A 16,087-nucleotide genomic window follows, 5' to 3' on the forward strand; every position below is an offset into this window, starting at 1 on the left:
ATTAGGGAGAGATTATAATCCCTTAATTGAGATAGTTCTTAAAGGTTCTATCTATTTATACGCGAGAGCAGAGGGTATAGGATAAATAATTAGGAGAGTTTCTCTCATCAAGATTATCTTATAATGAATTATACTTTAAGTTGACTTCTTTTTTTGTATTGACCAATATATGTTATCAAATTTTAATTAGTTATATTATATATCTTATCTAATTATAAAGCTTACAAAAAATCTTACATTAACTTTTACTTCTTTCGAATTTAATTGTGATAGTACATTATCGAATCCATGATATAGTAATATCCAATCAATTCAACTTATGTCTAGATGTCAACTATACACCAACCATGCGTTTCTATATGATTATGAGGTGTCGATCGAGTTCTAATCCCGGTGTCAAATTCAATATTAAATTAATAATTAATAATAAACTTAAAAGATCACTGGTTTACGACGAGTGGCTACACAAAGACTCTGTATCCCAAAGCAGAGATGGAGATTAGCCTAAGAGCAGCACGTGAGATACAGTGCCTTTTGCCGATGGCCACTTACCTCGTCACGTGAGCTGACAGTACCCTTACGGAGCCAGTAATGGCTACTGGAGAGATGTATAGTGGCATGCGTCATTATTTTGGAGCTCAACATGTTCCGATGGCACGGGTTAATCATCAAGCATCGCATGCTTGACTTCTCCTTGTGTGATGGGCCAAAAGTGGACCTCTGAGGAGAAACATAAGCCGACTCAAACTTTACGATTGGCTCAAAGTATTTGCTGCATTCACTTTGGGTAGTCTCTTGACATGCAATCGAGAGGTTTTCCTTCTCGTTATATATTTATTCTTCATGAACTCGAGCAGTTGTGTCGATGTTGCTCTTATAGGTCGGAGTCTTTAATATTGATGTTAGTATCTTGCGCTATACTTACGGATCAAAAAGAACTAAGAAATAAAAATCTAAATCGAATCTATTCAAAGAAAACGAGATACACAAGCATATATCAAATCATCGCAATAAAAATCTCAAGTTTATAATGTAAAATCATGTAAATCATGAATTGAGGATTTTGATGTGAAAACTACGATACGACAACGAATCTCAACATAGTTTTGAGAGGATTCGATGATACAAAAACTTATGCTAAGAGCATACCTTTTCGACGACGACGACGATGATCAAATTAATAAATATATCAAATAATTTTTAAAAAAAATAATTCTAAAGTGAAATATTAATGAGAGAATGTCGTAACTGTATCTGATAAATATATATATATTTTTTGGTATGTATACAACTCCAATATTCTAACCGCTCGAATAAGAAATGATTCGAAAAATAATTTGATTGTGAAAACCTTTCGATTAGACTTGTCATGTCACGTTTGATTCTAACTCGAGAGAGGTTTTGCCGAAAGCCCAACGAGTCCACCAACAACGTCACGCCATTGACGGATTCCTCCGACTCCCTCTTACCTCGATGTCTTGTGGAGTGCGAGTAGGCACATCATACCCACATGAATCTTCCTTCTTTGGGTCCAACCCAGCAGCCATCGATGAAAAGCAAGGCTCGAGATGTCGACATCTGTAGCATGTGAAAGACCAGACACGGATTAAAGAAACAAGATGGTCCAATAGAGTCCAAGCGCAGGCAAAGAAGTGGTGGCACTGCACTTGGCCTTTCGCAATGTTGGTGGGTGTTCTTCTTCAACAGCCACCACCTTGACAAGATCAGCCCATGCGTGCAGGAAGACCTACCAACATCATGACATGATCAGACCTGTCATTCCAAGAACAAACTATAAACATCTCACTTGGCTTAATATTATAAGGTAAATTATATATATATATTTTTAAAGCGATACAAGTAATTTATATATATATTATATCCATCGATAAGGATATATTTACATGTGAAAGACGGAAAGAGATGAACTAAGTATTACGAATAGTTATTTAACCTTTTAGGTTGAGTTGACATCGAGTTATGTGTATTGAGTTTGATCGAATTTAAATTTTTAGATTGAATCGATGTCTAATTAAATATAGAAATATGGCATATTATATAATGCTTGAAAGAGAAGAGTAAAATTAAGGCAAATTTATCCACCTCAAATCTAAATTTCTACAAGAACATATGCCACTTGGAAGGTAGCAAGCAAGATGAGCCAGGAGAAGTGCTTCCAAGGAACAACTAGTGATGTGCCTGGCTGTTCCCCTACAACCCAACTCAGCTGCCATCCGATCTGTGGGTCACTCCTCTCCTCCGTTAGGGCACACCATTGCTGAGTGGAGGGAAGGTGGAAGAAAGAAAAGGAGGACATGTGGCCATAGACTCTCTTTAGGCCCCCCTTTTCGTCTTTGGATCGCTCACTGCGATCTACACATGATGTCAAAAAAGACGGAAAAGGAGCGACGCCTTTCTTTGCGTCCTCCACCGAAAGCTTAAGCTCGCGAGTGTTGCATGCATGTGGATGGAAAAATCAATTCTTCATGGCACAAAATAACAATGGTCTTTCACGTGCATCGACCGCATCATTCTTTGTCTGTGATCTCTGTTCTCTTCGTCTTCCAAATTGTTCCTGCCGCTGCATCGGGAGACACCAGGAAATAATGAGAAGAGGAAGGAGGAGGTCGCAGGGCACCAAGTTGTCGAGTGTCGTCCGGTAAGAACTAAACTTCCAGCTACTCGACGGGCCATGTCCGTTCTCCACTCCGCTGGCCAAAGCATCGAAAATGATTAGGTGGTGGATGTCCCACCGGAGCTTTCTGAGAAACTTATCATCATCTAATCAATGTTCATCAGAGACACAAACTAGATTACAACATGGGCATAACAGGTCTCTCTCCACTGTTCCCTGACATCAACTCATTATAAAAGGGGCAAGGGGCAAAGAAGGGGGAAGCAACCGCACGGACGCCCTATGCTTACTGTCTTCCCTCGAGCTAGGGAGCCGAGAGCTTAAGTTCTACCCACGTATAGTGAGAAGGAGAGAGGGTTCTCTGTTCTAAACTCGAGCTCGATGGAAGCTGAGGCACAGGCTTTGATGAGCAAGAGATCCACAGCCTCTCGGTTCAGAAGGGTGTGCGTCTTCTGCGGCAGCAGCCCCGGGAGGAAACCCAGTTACCAGCTCGCAGCGATCCAACTCGGCCATGAATTGGTCGGTCTCCGTCTGTCGTCCCAATCCTCCTGTGTTTTTTTCCCCTGAGAATGGAGCGTAGCAAGATATATGAGTCTCTCGCAGCTCCATCTGCGCTGGGCGTGGCTTATCTTTCCGGTGGAATTGGTCAGACTGATGCGAGTGGTTGCTCTGTCTTGCAGGTTCGAAGGAACATAGACTTGGTGTACGGTGGAGGAAGCGTTGGCCTCATGGGTCTCGTCTCCCAAGCCGTGCACGATGGCGGCCGCCATGTCTTGGGGTCCGTCTCTCTCCGTGTATAATACGCATATAATATGCTTGCCGATGCTAATGTTATCTTCTTTGGATACGTTGCAGAGTTATTCCCAGGACTCTGATGCCTCGAGAGGTACGTACGTCTTGCTACCTGCAATTTCTAATCTTTCTTTCGAAGAAGAACACGAGGTTGATGCGAGCATGGCCTGCAGATTACGGGAGAGACGGTGGGAGAGGTGAGGGCCGTGTCGGGAATGCACCAGAGGAAGGCGGAGATGGCCAGCCAAGCCGATGCCTTCATAGCATTGCCTGGTAAACAAACATCCGTGCCGAGAAGCACACTGTTTGACCGCCGTAACATCGCATTGGCATCTTAATCTCGTTGTTATCTACTCAGGTGGCTACGGAACCCTAGAAGAACTCCTCGAAGTGATAACTTGGGCTCAGCTGGGGATCCACGACAAGCCGGTGAGACCGACCCCCGTGCCTCGCTTCCAGGAGATGTTATCACCGTCGTATAATCGCCATCCTCTGGTGGGTTTGGCAGGTGGGGTTGCTGAACGTCGATGGCTACTACGACTCCCTGCTCTCCTTCATCGACAAGGCTGTGGACGAGGGATTCATCGCGCCTGCCGCTCGTCATATCATCATCTCCGCACAGACTTCCCACGAGTTGCTGTCGGAGCTCGAGGTACCGTGCGATCGAGTGGTGGCCGAAGACGATCGGTGCGGTCGATAAAGAGTATCTGAAACACATTCAAATTCATGCAGGATTACCAGCCGATGCACGACGGGGTTGCGCCACAGCTGAGCTGGGAGCGGGAGCGGTTGGGGCAGTCACCCAAATCGAACATCGGGCGTTGACGGCAGCCCCGCCGTGTAAACGTTGCCGACGTCCACGTGGCAGATACCTTCTAATTAGCAGAGCGGTGAGTCGTGGGTCCCATCGTGACTTTATCGTGGTTGACTTTGTTGACGCCGCCAAACTTTGATGGGGTCGAATCATCGTAGATGCTGACGTGGAGAAACAGGACTCGTGGCCTCCTCCTCCTGTCGGTAAACCTATTTTTATTATCATCAGTTTAATTATAATTATATATATATATAATCCGTGTTTTCTGTAAATATTTATGAGATCAATTAGCTAAAACCAGCCAGCAATATGATTGCTGCCTCTGAGCACATCATGCATCGACCGACTTTAATCACTATGAAGTCGATTTTGACCGTCCCCATCGACTTGGAAACGAAGCATGTGCTTCGTACCTTTCAAAAAAAAGAAAAGCAACGCATCACCAAAAGATCGAGAGAGATGTGTCCAAGAAGATATCCCATCGGACACTCAAATCATGAGACAGAAAAATAAACTAAGGTGAAGAAGGGCACATCCGATGCAGCTTTTCATCTTCCATATCCAATCTCGATCTTTCACTAATATTGATTGTAACATTAGCAGCAGCGGCAACGACAAAACATTATTCGCCGTTAATAATCGAAGGAAAGATGGAGACTGTTCCAGACAGCTACAAATAATTGCTCTTCAACTTAGCGAGGACATCTGAAGCGTCAGGGATGACGCTTCCTTTGGATAGATGGTCCAAGTTTACAGGGACGAGCAACGTGTCCTATCATGCCACCACATAGAAATAAGACATTGATGATGTCGATGACGGTGTTCTTTTATTGGAGAACGATCCGAGTTGGAAATAGACGATGAATAGGTAGACGATGTTCAATTATGTGGTAATCAAATCATATCCATGTGGTGGAAACGAGGTACGTAGGAACAAACAATTGCACAGGGAACAACGGAGGAAGAGCGAGGGAAGTAACTCCCAAAAGGACTCCTCGGGGGTCAACTCGATCGGTCTCTTTCGTTGTTCTTCTTCCAAGTGTTCGAAGAAGAAGAAGAGTTCTCACTGGCAGTAGGACGTTTGATGCATGACAGCGGCAGGAGACCCTGATGGACCTGTAGGAAAGGCGTCTCTCATCCACCTTCACACCCCTCACATGCGTAGATCCATGTGGCAAGTTGGACTAAAGAAGAGGATGAACAAACGTCAATCACGTGTCGTCGTCATGTATAGAATTCAAAAGGGTTTTGTGCATCGCTCGGCCTTCTTTCCTTTTGCGTCCTAACATCAACATGGACACAACGTCTGTTGGGAGCACTGACATGAAAGCGGCACACAGGTGCGGAGGCCTCTTGTCACTCTTTTGTAGTGCTTTATCTATCTACATCAGTACAGGCTGTGACATGAAAACATAGCTTTCCATTGAGTGGGCGGACAAGGATTAGTTTGAAAGGCATGCCTTCGGTTAGAATCGAACTATAAATTGAATCAGAATCAGACCGCTCAACCCAATAGTTGGCTGGTTCTAAATTAAATCGGAATTGATCCTGGATGACTCGATTCCGGTGCATAGGTTTAAAAAAATCAAAAACATCGATTCCAAATCTTTAATTTTAAATTTTTTTATTATTTAAAAATAAATTTATAAAATTTGTTAGATGAATTCTTAAAAAAAAATTTAAATCTGAAAATTTTTTTTTCTTTTTTCATAAATAATCATTTTATCCTTAGCTCCGATTAGATCTGTCTCCACTCTGCATCACCTTTGTATGCACGACGAGAATGGCAAGTCCAACGAGGACCAATCGTGGGGTCGAAGGAGAGATGGCTCTACATGAGTTGTGCAGGAAGTTGCACGAGGCAATAGCGAGCCTTTGAGTAAGGGCCAACCATGGGGGAAATGGGGGAGGCCAAGTTTAAGGTTACGAGCGACGATAACAGCCCTCGCGCGAGGGCTACAAACATCGACAATAAGCCCTTGCGCGAGAGTTACGAGAAACAGAATGACAACTGCATGCGACGATGAGTCCGACAAATTTTTTTTTTTTTCAAACTTGCTAGCGGTAAAATAATCTTTTCACACAACCAAAGGTACTTTGTAAGAAAATTTTAAAGCTGAGGCGCTCTACAAAAAATTCTCAAATTTAAAGTTTTTTCCAAAAATTTACCCAACTTTTTGTTTTATATTTTAAAATTTTTAATTAAAATAATAAAAAATTAATGATTTGAACTGAAACCACCTGAACCAAAATCAAAATCAAAACCATCGTTCTGGTTCCAATTCCCAATTTTGGGGAACCGGAACCGCCAGTTCAGAACACTTTATCAGGCCTAGCTGAGTTACCATTTATGTAATGCAAATAACTCATCAAAAAAACTGTCACATGTGCTTGCAAATTTTGCCAGAAATAGAAAACTATCTCAAAGACTTTAGGAAGCTTGTATCATTCTATAAACGAAGTCCTCGTCAACTAATACAATAAGGATTTAAACTATCAACATAGGAGAAGTGAATCAGATATATTACCACCAAATTAATTTTGCCACTTGGAGAAAAAGATGTGGATTTTTTTTACTTTTTGACCCTCGGAGATTTCTTTTCAGAATAGAAGCATAAGGGCAAGAGTGGTACCATAACGGGATCCACCAAGAGCATATAATTGGGGAAGACGAACCTTATCTCCTGATGCAACCCTCTTTTATCTTTTTGCAGTCGTACACATCCATAGTGCGTCGCAGCACTGTTTCAGATAACCAACGATACACAACTGTTCCTAGAAGCACCACTTCCATCAAAGCATGTCAATATTGATCAGAACAGTATGTAGATGTGATGCAGGAAGGTGCAAAAGCAAGCAGAGAAATGTTCCTTTTAGAATGTCAATCCAAAGCTCCTTCCTACATGGCTTCAAAAACACTTTAGAAAAAGTAACTTTAGTCATGACATGGGGACACAACTGAACGGATCACATTTCCAAATAGGGAACATGGAGAAGTCCATAAATTGCTACCACTCAAACGAAACTGAAACATGTACTTGCTATTAGTTGCCATCTTAAAGGATAGCCAAGTTGAGAGACACTGGTGTCTGTAATGAAGCTGTGTCAAGAGCAAGCAACTTTCTACATACTATAGTCCTCAACTGGAGAGTGGAGACAACTATTCTGAGAAGTGCTACCTAGTACCACTTATAAACGGATAGAAGCATAGTAAAACCAGTGAGATAATATAATGCATCAAGGAAGCATACCACCCGAATTGAAACAACCAGACTTTTAATCCAAGAATCTAATCTAATCTAATCTAATCTAACCAGACATAATTCGTTATCATGTCATGTTCAAAATATGCCTGCTACATTCATTGATCAAGTGGCAATAAGCTATACATACAGAGTTATGATAAAAGGTGTTGCAGTCAAACATACACTCCGGACATAAATGTATTATGTTTTAAGGCTCAGACAAGGAGCTCTAAATGATTCTCTACTGCAGACAAACAGAATCCTCAAAACCCTGCATGACCCCGACAAGTTCGTACTTAATATTATAGTGAGATGAAATTGAAGGCCCACTACTAAAGCTAGCAATAACTTTCAAATTTTAAAAGATTAGATGTGATATTCATGGTATGGTACATACAACAGAACTTTGAATTATTTGGCCAGAATAGAAAATGAGTTAGGAAAAGCAATAATTCACATAAACTAATGTGCCTATTAACATTAGAAAAAAAATTGTATAAACTGCAAACAATTTAAAAAAAAAAAAAAATCTGAATTTTAGTTGGGAGATCTATTCGATAAAAGAAATGTAAAAAAGGATGACCTTACGCTAGGTCGCAAGCAAAACTGCAGAACGTTAACTTAAATCCATCACTTGAATTATCTCAAAATGCATTTGCAAACTGGGCAGATTATTGGCAAAATAGAATCTTTCGGTTGCCTGCAGTTTTCCTTCACATCTATGAGCTTCATCTTTAAGCAATTGCAGCATAATATCTTTCTCCTTACGAATCCATGGCCTGTGACGGTCAAACCACTGCCTTGGAGTACCATGAAGAACAAAACGAACACTAGCATTGTGAACCAATAAAAGCTCAGCAACCTTCTTAATAACAGTCCGATCAGTCAAATATGCTCCAGCACTATTCAATCCGACATCAACATAATGGAACTCAGAGATGCTGAACAACAGATCATCCTCGGATATGGGATAGAGGTGATCTTGCCTCCTATCAAATATCTGGGGTGAAGCCTTCAAGTGAGCAAATTCAGTCACAAGCTGGTTGACCACAGTCCCACCTTTGCTGAAACCCAGAATTATTGTTTTAGGGAAAGGGGTTGGCAACAAAGTAGGTGCATCTACATTTCCTTTTGTTTGTTCCACCAGGTTGCTTGATGTCAAGCTTGGCACCTGCTAATCAACAAGAGAAAACAAAGGACAAAAATATGCATGTTGCCACCATATGAATTGTTAACAATTTTTTTTCCTTTTCTTTTACTGTAAGCAGATGGAAATTCACACCAAATCGGTAGGACAAAAGAAAACGGTACTAATTTTTAACTGTGTTATTTTCATATATGGACTTCAATATCAATGAGTTTCAGAATTGAACACTTTACGAATACAGACTGAAAAAATTAATTCAGAAAAAGCTAAATCCCTTAATATAAGAAAGACAATAATTTCTTAATACTATACCTTTCTTGCAGCACCTTCGTGGAGAATGTAAAGGAAATAGATAAGTAAAAGTGTCAGACGAGAATAGTCAATTTTCATAGGCGGACATTCCAGTTCCAGGATCTTTTCAAGCCAGCACCAGCAATTCGAACTCCCCTACTTCAAAGGCTTCTTCTTAAAAGCACCTTCCAGCAATTTATTGCATAATTCAATCCAAATCTAGGGATTCAGTAATTTTCTCGACCACTATTTTTCTACTTGGTATTTTGGGCAAGCTAATATAGGTATTGAAGAAAAAGGGAGAAAGACTATTGAAGCTCTTCATTTTCAGTTTAAATAACTAACAGAGGTTTGATATTTTGAGAAAAAAGGATGCATGAAGACTTCTGATGAAGTTACAGTTTATGACTATTTTCATACTCGTCATTTAAGAGTAATTTCTCAATGCATTGTACTAAATACACACGATAAATCTTTAATGATTGCAATTGTTCTGCCTCTCCAAGAAGACTAGTTGGTCATTATTAATTTTGTATATTTCTAACTAGTAAATGCTAAAGACCCCAAGCTATGTAGAAGATTTATCACTTAATTATTTTCAACATCACAGCTTAAAGGAGATTACTATTTGCAGCCCCTTTTTTTACTATTTACAACCCCATTTTAATTTTTTTAAAAAGTTCTAAACTATTCATGGCGTTGACAAGAAGCAACGTCAACAGCGAAAATGACATAAGAGGTTGTGGGGAAGAAAAAAGGAGTAAAATCGGTAATATTACGATCGTAAATAGTATAATAATATTTTATTATTTATTAATGGGTTGCCAAAAGCAATGGCTTGTCAATAGTAAAAAATAGGCTAGTAAGCTTCCAGCTTAAATTGTGTCTTCTTAAATAAGAAACCAAGGGTGGAAACACTTAAACTTACAGCATGCCGAAGGCTTAACATCTGTCTTCTTAAACCACTTAATATATTGGTTGGATTTTCGACGAAAGTGCAACAAAATGAGTCAACCAATCTCTGATTAAAAACTAGATCTCTGAATATTTTGCATATAGGAGATAGGTCTAACCAGATATTATCCATCAAATTAACAAATTTTGACTTCATTCACTGATGCTAGCATGAATGTACCTAAAGCATCTGCAAAGAAATAGGGGATGAAATTTGGACTGGGTTCAACACAAACCTTGTCGACCTAAACCGATCACTAAACGTGATTGGAATTCTTGGAAAACCTCAACCAAACCCTAACTTGGATTGGGTTCGTTTTTATCAAAAAGCCCAATGCAAGACCAATCTGAATTCGAGCTAACTCAACATGTCCTGAACCCAACAGTAAACAATTCAAACTTTTTTCTCAAGTACTTAGGTTAAATTAGATTAGGGTCGAAAAAGAAACAATCCTACCGAAGATCAGCTTTAGTTGATTAAGGTTAATAAATTTAGGTGTTGGGTTAGGTCAAGATTTACCTTTAGCCTGATTCAACACACCCAGGCTGCATTTCTAAGCAGAAACAGGGAGAAAATACAAAACCTATCATCATGCTATATTTTCTAGTAAAAGCGATCTCCGATGACTGCCTCAGATCTAGTGTCGATGCTTATGCAGGCAGCAAATGGCAGAGAGTTAAAGTGGTTTCACGCCAAAATTGCAGGCACACCCTCATTCAGATAGCTATAGGCCCTAGGGATGGTATGGAATGACCAGTTTGAGAGCATATATTGGTAAAGGGCCATCCTACTAGGATGGTATGGTATGAACACTTGTGGATTTATGATGTGGTTATTGTTTTGATGAGTTAGCTTTAGATCTTATGATTTATCGAGTGATGTGGTGTATGATTATAAACTACACAGGTTTTATGGATTGTTAGATGTTTGAATGTATTTAGTATCCTCAATTGTTAGTCAGGATCCTGAATTTTGGATTGTTGAGAAATTTTAATATTATCGATTTAAGACAGTTTCACACCTCTTGATTTAAACTACATAGAACAAAAAAGAAAAACACGGGCATATCAGTATGATATCCAGATCCCTGGAGTCCGGGCCTAAAATAGGATAACAGTTAGGTACAAAATGCCAAACATAAACTATAATTCATATGCAAGCAGTAATATATCATATGTTTCAGATACTATCCAAAACACTTTAATAAACAAGCACAAGTTATTTCCCCTTATACCAGGAGTACAGACTGATATATTTCTTGACCTCATATAAAACTCAAGCCAACTAAATCATAGCAGTTTTGTATTCTAGTCTAACCAACAACAAATATACTGGCATAAAAAGGGGCAAGACTAAATCTATATCTTAAAAGATCAGAAAAAAGAATAAAGAAAAGTCAGACAACAAGCTAAAAGTACTGCATAAACAACATAAATGGAGATCATTGAGATGAAAATCCCTGAATGCGTACAATAAGTATTCTGGAAACTATGTTAAGCATTATCTGAAGCTTCTGAATGAAAGTTAAATAAGAAATATTTGCAGGGAACATAAAGAGACACTTTTAGCCTATTCCCTGATGTATTGACACTTGATGCAATACCTACTCCATAATGATTTATTTTAGACATGCAAAAACTTTCATATACAGAAATACAAGTTCACTATGATTAATCAATCAATTTTACTAAAGGTTAGATCACCAAAAAAATCAACTAAAATTGATTTTTTACCAAAGCAAACAATTTTATTTACCATTAAAAGTACAATCTCATACTTTACATATATGTACATTGAGCTCAAATAGAAACACTCCCTTCACGTACACTAAAGAAGTATTCTCTCCATACAAGGGCATATTCCATTATTTTAATAATTCACTTTCTGAACACTATCCTCAGCCTCCGATGATAAAATTTAGCACTAACAGCCTCCTTAATCCTCAAAGTCATCTCCTCCTTGGACTCCATCTGTTTCTATAAATTCTGACACTTCTTTCAGCCCATAAGTGATGTAACAACAGCTTCTTTTAAGGCTTTTATAAAATTATTAATCAATGTTTTACCTTTACAGTAATCATAAAACCACCTCACCTTCTCTAGACCGTTGCGCTGTTGTTTATCTTGGCAAACATAAAACAAACCAGTTGTCCTGTCACTGAAAGAGTATAAAATAGTGCCACAGGCAAAACACAGCTCAACTGTTGCAGAATACCTCTCTGCACTAGCCTATCTCTGACCTACAACTTCGACTGCTGGATGACGTAGTTAAGGATCCATCGGACAATGTCGTAATTAGAGCAAAAGGTAATACAAGCAGCAAACATCAGAGAGGAAGAGGTGATACAGCAACATTGCAAGGCAGCAGCACCAGAAACAGATCAATATAAGAAGAGGAGAATGGCAGCAGCACCAGTGACAGATAAAGATAAAAAAGGAGGATGGTAGCAGCTCAACAGAAATAGAAAAAAGAAGAGGAGAAAACAGAAAAAGTATTTGTGGGCAGATAAATAAGGGGAAGATTGATTCAAACAACACAAAACAAATAAAAAAGAAGACAAGGACTTAGCTTTGACGAGTAACAATGACCACCCCTTTCCCTGTTTTCTTGGCATTGGTATAATGATTCTATCAGATAGCAATCTACAAATTATAAAGAACAAAACAACTGAAAGGTAGGACTCCTACAACTAAAACTTCTGAGGCATATGCCTACAACAAGCCTTATAAAGTATATTATACACCACAGTTGCAGGATGCCTTGAGGGGCAAAATCCTTGTCAATGCAACTCGAATGCCAACGAGAACTGCCATAATAACATCTAAAAGTGATGCCAACTACACCTTGTTTTCCTGTTACTGAAGTGACCTCACACCAAAAGAATGGCATCAGTCAGCCTAGCTTCCTTATTGTGAGAGCTAAAAGATTACTTGCTTCCACCATAATGAATTTATTATTCTACACTCTATAAAAATAAGGTACAATTGTATCAAATATGTGACAATGACATGAAAATCTAAAAGCAAATCAAGCCACCTTTGGAAGAATATTCTAAAAACAAAATTGAAACTAATTCTTACCTGTTCAAAACACCTGGATAAGATTGCAACAATTGCAGACGAAGCTGGAAATCCATTAGGGTCATACCGTTTTGGATCACCTCGAGAAGTCAATGATGGTATGAACTCCTTGTATACGGCAAAAGGTCCATTAAATGTAGATGCCTCCACTACCCAAACATTGGCTGAACACCCCAGTTTTGACACAAGCAATTCAGATATATTCCTTGAATCTGATAACCTCTCAATCACAGAATTCCCAGTTCCTTGGACCTTATCACCGTTAAATAAGATGGCATTCACAGAAGGCATCTGTTCCCAATGGCAAAAGCAAAAAACAAAGGGCAAAATCAGGGGTCTCAGGATCTGGAGACTGGAAGATCTATGGATAGAGACATTACCAAAAGAGTTCTGGAGGATGGTGAGAACATGAGTGAAGCAGCAACCTTTAAACAGGAGCCAGCTTTGGTCGGATTGAGGGAGACCTTAAAACATCCGGTCCACCGATCCATTGGTTGAGAAACCAAGGGTGACAGCTTTGAGCAAGCCAGGTGGCGATAAGACCTAATAATTTAAAAGATGAAAGATACATAGATGATAATAACATCGGAAACTGGAAACAAGGAATAAAGAAAAACCATCTCGTAATTTAATTTGAGCAGCCCAAGACTTTCTAACCAGAACTACCATAGGTTTATTTAAGCTACTCTAAGAAATCTTACCTGGGCAGACTACTTAAGGTGAAAAGATCATTGTCTGCCAACACCAATAAAAGGATATCATGCAGATGAGGGGAATATTTCCATACTGAAACAATTGGTGGAGAGCATAGGAATAAGTGCATATAAGTAGAATCTTAATGTCTCGATTTTGCTTACCTAGACTACCATGATATATGACAAAACAAATCTAAAGAGTAAGACATGCTCACATGATATACATACAACAGAAACCCACAGGTGCCAATATGTATGACCATTTCTTATAGTCAACTCAATGATCTAGTCATCTGCCATGCTCCTATGATGCATTAGTTTCAAGATTTGCAAAAGAAAGGGCAATGACCCAACCCATGAGATTATGCCAAATTTTAATTTTCTTATTTAAGGATCCGCTTTTCAAATAAGACCTGATTCTTTACCTTTTGTAGATTTTGTACTTTTAACATTGGTTATGCTTAATCTAAAGAAATAGGTCTGAGTAACTGGTGAAGTTATGGTCGACTTCCTAATTAGTCATCTATTTGAATTTCCAATTCAGGATAGAAATTTGTGCATAGGGTTATAATGCCCCCATTTGTGCAACTTCGAAGATGCACTACCCATGAAATAAGAAGTTTGTTCCTATTTTTTTGTTTTCGATGCCAAGTACAAAGAAGGGTGATCTATTATTTTTGCTATTTTAAATGCAACGGTTGATGTATTTAAGCACTGACATACTAAGAATCAATAACAAAGTACATGACATGAAAAGGAAACTAAGCAAAACTAAGCTTCTTTGTGGCAAAACCAATCAACCCAGTGATAGTTCAATTACATATGGTTTGCTCTAAACAAAAAGAAAGAAAGGGATGAGAGGCAGAGATCATCAACAAAAGTTGATGCTTCACTATTCCAGGTTATAAGATGCAAGTTAGCATTCTCCGTAATTATTGTTGAACCATATTAGCCAGCCAAAAAATATTTGATATATGTCTTGTCTTCTACCGTCCTGTAATTTTTTATCAGCAAGAACCAAAAAACAAAACCCTTTTCTTAGACCTCTAGTGTTTGATGACTGTAATTATCTAGTTCAGATAACCATACCTCAAGAAAGAGGTATCAAATACAACCCTGGTTCTACCTCTGAGACTCATAATCGTTTCAGAAAAGTCGATACGATGCCCCACAATCTTCAGTTGCATGAGGCTGCGGTAGTGCCTTTCCCTATGCTCCTAAACCTTCAAGATCGTATATCTCTCATTCTTCGGATGCCAATAATGTACGGTCAGCCGAACCAATCTAACAACGAAGCAAACGAGAGAACAAAAATCGAAACCGCCCATCAAATTCCGACACAATGCGCAAGAGATCGATCGAGAGAGCGACATAATGGCGATTATAGTACTCATCATCACTCCGCAACCTTAACAACAGAAACAGACAAGATAAGCAAGCAAAAAACCTGCTCGGACGAAAGAAGATCTCAGAAATCTACGAACCGGGGGCGCCGCCGGGAGAGCAAAGGGCGAACCGAAACCCTAGGTGCGGAAGAGAGAGAGAGAGAGAGAGAGGAAGCGAAAGCCGCGAAGGAGAAAAGCCGGGGGGAAGGAGGACGCCCGTCGCTCGCTCCTTTTGCCGCTTCCACCCGAGGCGTTTGGACTTGTGTTGGCCTCCCCGTTTGCGTTTGTTAGTTTATCGAGTTCCGGTAAAGGGCGGGCCTCTTTTATATGGGCCGCACACATTAAAGCGTGCCCCTATGGTGATGTGGCATCCGTGTGATGACGTTAAACATACTTAGAAAACCCATGACGTGGAGCATTAAATTTATAATAAGTGCCTTATTAACGAATATTAAAGGGTGATGGGTCAACCGAAACGGTCCTATGCCACCTCCTCATCCGTCATGTGAAATCGAGGTCAGATTCGATGCATAATGTGTCTAACTGTCTGCATTATATGCACCACACGTATGCCACATCATCACCGTCCCATTCCATGATTTGGAGACATATTTTATTTTTCGTATTGCTGATATAATAAATATTTTTCGAATTCGGATGAACTAGGCAATGATACACTTATCACAGTAACACCAAACACTATTGAGAATATTTTGAGTCTTATAGGAACAGTATTCCTTCTTAACAAGGCTACTGTATACTGTAAATGGGAACTTCTCCAAATACAATCTAAGCTCTCTCTCTCTCTCTCTCGCAATTATCATGTATAAACAAAAACCAGAAGGAAAGTGTAACTAAACTCACGGAAACAGATTAAATAGAATAGCAGATTATGTATATATACAGCAAAAAGGAAAAAAGGAAACTCAATTTATATATGTAATTAATGCATGCCATACCCTGCAAAATATTTTTTTAACTGTTATGTATACACGGAGAACAAATCCATTTTCTACTACTGACTTTGTACAAGAATAAGAAATCAAAC

The 16,087-nt window shown here is 39.3% G+C and overlaps 2 protein-coding genes across 9 annotated transcripts; one reads left to right on the forward strand and one right to left on the reverse strand.

Moving 5' to 3' along the window:
* Positions 1–2,855: 2,855 nt before the first annotated feature.
* LOC135587567 (cytokinin riboside 5'-monophosphate phosphoribohydrolase LOG3-like) lies at positions 2,856–5,124 on the forward strand. 2 transcript variants are annotated; one of them, XM_065079127.1, is made up of 9 exons: positions 2,856–3,154; positions 3,316–3,413; positions 3,491–3,521; positions 3,601–3,700; positions 3,786–3,856; positions 3,936–4,079; positions 4,160–4,317; positions 4,400–4,760; positions 4,845–5,124. In XM_065079127.1, the coding sequence occupies exons 1-7, from the start codon at positions 3,017–3,019 to the stop codon at positions 4,250–4,252; spliced, it is 675 nt and encodes a 224-aa protein (XP_064935199.1). In that variant the 5' UTR covers positions 2,856–3,016; the 3' UTR covers positions 4,253–4,317; positions 4,400–4,760; positions 4,845–5,124. The 2 variants fall into 2 exon arrangements, with proteins under 2 accessions (XP_064935199.1, XP_064935198.1); XM_065079126.1 differs by having other exon boundaries at positions 2,859–3,154; positions 4,160–4,760.
* Positions 5,125–6,629: 1,505 nt separating this feature from the next.
* On the reverse strand, positions 6,630–15,320 carry LOC135584344 (uncharacterized). 7 transcript variants are annotated; one of them, XM_065079131.1, is made up of 6 exons: positions 15,102–15,320; positions 14,744–14,938; positions 13,340–13,502; positions 12,960–13,250; positions 8,070–8,657; positions 6,630–7,010 (listed from the first exon to the last, which is right to left on the reverse strand). In XM_065079131.1, the coding sequence occupies exons 2-5, from the start codon at positions 14,839–14,841 to the stop codon at positions 8,103–8,105; spliced, it is 1,107 nt and encodes a 368-aa protein (XP_064935203.1). In that variant the 5' UTR covers positions 14,842–14,938; positions 15,102–15,320; the 3' UTR covers positions 6,630–7,010; positions 8,070–8,102. The 7 variants fall into 7 exon arrangements, with proteins under 7 accessions (XP_064935203.1, XP_064935202.1, XP_064935201.1 ...); XM_065079130.1 differs by having other exon boundaries at positions 6,630–7,016; XM_065079129.1 differs by having other exon boundaries at positions 6,630–8,657; positions 14,744–15,062; positions 15,139–15,320.
* Between the last annotated feature and the right edge of the window lie 767 nt (positions 15,321–16,087).

Source organism: Musa acuminata, chromosome BXJ1-8 (genome assembly GCF_036884655.1).
Source record: "Musa acuminata AAA Group cultivar baxijiao chromosome BXJ1-8, Cavendish_Baxijiao_AAA, whole genome shotgun sequence".
NCBI classification, from domain to species: Eukaryota; Viridiplantae; Streptophyta; class Magnoliopsida; order Zingiberales; family Musaceae; genus Musa; species Musa acuminata.